The sequence below is a fragment of the Macrobrachium nipponense genome, chromosome 12 (genome assembly GCF_015104395.2).
Source record: "Macrobrachium nipponense isolate FS-2020 chromosome 12, ASM1510439v2, whole genome shotgun sequence".
In the NCBI taxonomy this organism is placed as follows: Eukaryota; Metazoa; Arthropoda; class Malacostraca; order Decapoda; family Palaemonidae; genus Macrobrachium; species Macrobrachium nipponense.
In genome coordinates, this window is record NC_087205.1 from 88,342,325 (window position 1) to 88,347,324 (window position 5,000).

The following is a 5,000-nucleotide window of genomic DNA, read 5'->3' on the forward strand; positions in this document are numbered from 1 at the left end:
TAACATTCTCTTCACCTTTATTCTTATATAATCTCTCTCTCTCTCTCTCTCTCTCTCCGTACATCCAAAATTTTTTTCGAGGCAGTTTGTAGGTGGAAAGGGGGCGGTGGAACGGAAAGCCGGGGAAGTAAGGAAGAGACGAAAGAGATAGGGTAAGGGGGGCCCGGGACGGTTAGGGGTGTAGGGTCGGGGAAGGGGAAGGGGGAAGCTCACGTGGGAGCCGTTGTAAGGACCCAGGTGGCTCTGACAGGTTGTCGAGTGCAGCAGGGTAGATCGCTGACTTTGGGTGAGAAACTTAGCGGCAACATTCAACGAGAAATAAAATTGAATTTCCAGAGAGAGAGAGAGAGAGAGAGAGAGAGAGATCTGATATGTTTTCTGAGTCACGCAAGCAAGCCCTTTCAAAGAGCGAAGTTTTATTTTCACCTTTTTTTTTCTGCCAGCGTTCACCTTTGAAACAGGAATGTGTTCGCTCCGTTGTGGGCTATAGAAGTGATGACTTTTCAGTTCTTTATTAATTTGTTGGGTTAGTGTATCAGCAGACGTCAATGGGTTTTGAAATAAACTCGTATTCGTCGTGTTTTTATTTCGACTTTATAGTTATTGTATTTGCAAAGTTGTAAGGATCTTATTATTTTTTTATGTTATTTTTTATTTATTTATTTATTATTTATTTATTTATTTATTTATTTGTATTTTTTTTTGCAAAGGTGGATATGTATTTGCGTTCATTCTACCGCTGCCTCTCTCTTTCTGCCGTCAGTTTTGTACTTCAATTGAGATCCAGTATTTCCATGCACTTTTGCATTTTATCTCTCGTATTGGCATCTAAATATCTCAGCATTTATATCTCTCCTATTAGCATCTACATCCGTCAGCATTTGTAATGAAAGGTAACCAAGGTTCGGGCAAATCCTGAATCTTGTTATCTTCTGCATCAAAACACTTCGGCATTTCGTCTAAAAAATTGCAAGGTAATTATTGGCCACATGATTATAAATTTGTTGAGACCATATTCACTAATATATTGTATGTTGAATTTTCATCCTAAAAATTATTACCTACAATAACCGCTTGTTAATGATTATTCACACTGAGAATCTTTAATGAAAAAATTGGAAATAAGTTGTGTATCCTGTTATAGTTATTAATGAGAAAAATAACAAGTTCGCATGTTAGTTTTACGTAATGTTAATAAACACGTCTTTTCAATTTAGGTTTATGCTTTGTTGAGAAAGTATTAACCAGAAGTTATATTGATATTTCTCGTATCCTTTGTGGAGTCTGGGTTCAGGTAGTCGAAAGCGAAACACAATTTATGAAAATAAGTAACTATTCTAATTATTCTTTTACATTTTAAATTTGAATTAGCAGTCCATTAAAATTCAAAAGACGTGTAAGATCGGATTCTATTTTTAGAGAATAACTTACGATATAGCGAACAATGATTTATTTTCAGCGTGTGTTTTGGCGTTCATACTTTGCACATTTGTTTATAAAATCGGGAATGTTCATAAAATGTACCGGTACATGTAATTGTCTTTTGTTACTTATAGCAAGGAGTCCATGTCGGAAATTATCTAGGCTGAAAAGCATTAAGATATTACCAATTCATCCCCAAATATGATGGGATCCGAATTTTTATCAAATTATTTATCAATTGACATTTTCTTTTTTGTTCTGGCACTTCATCTCATAGAGATAGACAGAGACAGGACACGAAGGTGGGGTGGGGGGATGTGTTGGGGGTAGGGGGCGCCAAGTGAATGCTTAATTCAAAATGAATTACGGAGCCACCTTTTGACATGGCCTTCCTCCCGTGAACCTGACGCAAACTTAAAGTTGTTTATGAAAGTTGGTGTCGTAAGTTCGTAAGTGAGCTGACTTACCTTTACAAACTTCATTGAGATGATTAACTCGGAGTTTTGGAAAGTTTGAGTCCTTTTAATATACTTCAAGCTGGCCTTATACCTGCCTTGTTTGTCAACAGTCTCAGCTGGTGTCTTGGGCCATGTCGCTCCGAAGTATATGTTGCCTGTTATGAAGGGTAATAATTTATACTGTGTGCTTTTGTTCCCATACCCCTGTGTGATCATAATGATTTTTTTTCCTGTTCTATGTTAGGAATTTAATTCGTTTATTTCGGTTTTCAGGTTGGTCTTTAGCTAATCGAATATTTTCTTAATTTAGCCACTTAACGTATGAACGTATGTTTAACGACATGTAGTGTCATTCCTTAATTTTTATCTTTGGACATTGAACCTTTTAAATTATGGAAATGTTTTATAGTGAACCTTTTAAATTATGGAAATGTTTTGTCGTTTTGAAGTATTTTTTTTTATGATTACAAGATATTTTAGTTGCCTGGTGACTTGCCATGTAATGACATAGTATACAGGGAACAGTTGTATGCTTACATTCATAAAATACTTTATACACACGATTTTACTCTATTGACAAACATGTACACGAGCACACGCATATGTATGTATGTATGTATATATATATGCAAAAACATACATATACATGTGCCTTTTGTAATTTTTATATTCATGTGTGTGTGCTTATTTTAGTGGTTCGCATTTGTTTATCTAAATAATGCTAATGCACTTTCCTTTCTTTTTTTTCACACAGGAGATGAATTCGACGCAGACTTTCGTTCTCAAACAGTTCAGTTTAGGAATCCGGTGAGTGTTTTTGCTCGTAAAAACTCAGTTATTTTACAAACATGACCTTGTTGAACGGCATGATTATCTTTTGTCACTGACGAGTGTCATTTAAGGGACTTTTGATATAAACAACTTGAAAAAAAAACTCTCATTTCTGCTGATGTTACCGCCATTACTACCACGATAATCCTAAATATTGTCTTATGGTATTGATATATATATATATATATATATATTATATATATATATATATATATATATATGTATATATATATATATATATATAGAATGAATCTTTTCGTTTACTGTATTACAACAGTTTTTATAATATATATATATATATATATATATATATATAAATATTATATATACATATATATATATATATATATCCACCATATACCTTAATCCCGTTTTAAAGGTGAGTAGGTCCGTCTGATTCTCTGTCGATGGTATCCATTCACAGCTGGGTCGACTGGTTGGCGGCAGGTTGAGATAAAACAAGAGACCTATTCTCACAAAGGGTATTGGCCCCATTGGTTATTATTAGCATTCTAGTTCTCATCTAGTGTTTTGGGATGAATTTGCCTTGGCCATCCCAGCATCTGATCACCGCACTCGAATGAGTATCAGCTTTGCAATTCGGCGATAAGAATGGATCTCAGTAGTGCTTACGTTCCGTTCGCAATGCAATTAAACCCCTGACGCAAAAGGGTTTCTCAGATTTCCTCGTCCAGATACCTGAAGACTTTGGAAGAGACTGGCCGTTCTTCAGAGAGCAGGAAACGGTCGTCGTTCTTTGATCCTACGAAACGCGGTTTCTTGATGAACTGCCGAAGATTCTCTCGAAGTGGTTCCGAGCTTCGTTAAATTAGTTGTTATTTGACCGACAGTTTCCTCCTTTTATTACTTAACGAGTATTTTACTCCGAAGAAGCGTACTTTGAACCTTAATGCCCATTTTTGGCTTGTGATATACGAAGATACGTTCAGTTGAATTGTAATAAATTGTATATATTTAGTTTTAATAGAGCCACCCTTTGCATTCAGATCTCTCAAGATTACCCACATTGCTAAACATGCAGTTTATCGGAATCTTGTTTGTTTTTGTAATGTTTAATATCTTACCGTGTTTTGTTGTGCCCACACTATGTAGTGATCTTGCATAGTCATGTAGTTGAATCTATTCATCTTCTTATAAGAGATTATCATTGTATTCATTCTGAAGCCATTGGGCTTATAGCATCCTCTTTTTTCAATTAGCCTGGCTTGTACGATAAACTAATAATGTTCATGATCATAATAAGCATCATTTATTGAATTATACTTACATGTAAAAGTACTTTTAATCCAAGCATTTGTGTGTAAAAATATCGAAAACCTCATTCCCACGGAACTCCGAGGTCATTGACATATTTATATATTCTACAGAGAAAGTTGTTTTAAGAAGCTAGTTGTTGCTTTTTTAATAAAATAATTCAAAATCTCAATGGAATCTTCGCACAGAATTAAAACAGGGATTTTTTGTGACATCGTAAGTTCGTATTAAAATGCAAATGCCATTCAATTTCTCGAGTTCCACTGAATAATTTAAAAAACAATATTAAGATTATTGAGAACATACTCCTGTCCCACTCAGGAGACTAGAACTCGTGTCTGGAGGTAGAACTGCGTCGAGTACTTAAGGAGAAGTCTTTCTTTCGGTTGTTATAATCGCTCGCCGTGAAGACCGGCGGCGTCGCGTGTCGTATTAAAACACCTGATATTTTGTAACATTGTTTCCTGAACCTTAGTCCCACTGTGATATTTGTGGGTCCTTTGACGTGGCGCGGTGATGTAACTAGATAGTGAACCGCAGACGCGTGTAGCTTTGATACACGAACGCTTATGTGCGCTTGGTACTTTGTTTTTTGTCTGAAATACTATAAAAAAAGAAGGAAAGAAAATCACAAAATGGCTTCCCTTTTACATAGTGTGGCTAGGCATGAAACCCCTTCTTCTGTTGGTCATTGCAATGTAAAAATAGGAGTTAATTATTTACTTGGAATATATTAAAGTCTCGTGAAACTTTATTATTTATTTTTACTAATTTTGAAAATAATCTAAATACGGTATTTTAGTTTCTTAAAGTCTTAATTTATGTTTCATTATTTATTTTGTTTATGTATTTATCAACTGCTCTTGTTGCCAAGTTGTGGCTAGTAGATGTGAGTGTTTTCTCTCTCTTACACACGGTATTTTCTTTTAAATTTACGGCCATTTCCCATATTGTTTTTATTCATACCGTATGTGATTCTCTCTCTCTCTCTCTCTTCAATTTGACCACCGTCAA

The 5,000-nt window shown here is 35.0% G+C and overlaps 1 protein-coding gene across 4 annotated transcripts in view; it reads left to right on the forward strand.

Annotated features, from left to right (window-relative positions):
* LOC135224639 (Fanconi anemia group J protein homolog) overlaps positions 1 to 5,000 on the forward strand; it is a 1,012,503-nt gene that overhangs the window by 772,796 nt on the left and 234,707 nt on the right. For all 4 annotated transcript variants that reach the window (XR_010316790.1, XR_010316791.1, XR_010316792.1 and 1 more), the window contains exon 6: positions 2,635 to 2,687. Coding sequence is in view for 1 of the 4 variants with exons in the window: in XM_064263852.1 (XP_064119922.1) it covers positions 2,635 to 2,687 (53 nt within the window). In the remaining 3 variants the exon portion in view is untranslated. The remainder of the gene's footprint in view (positions 1 to 2,634; positions 2,688 to 5,000) is intronic.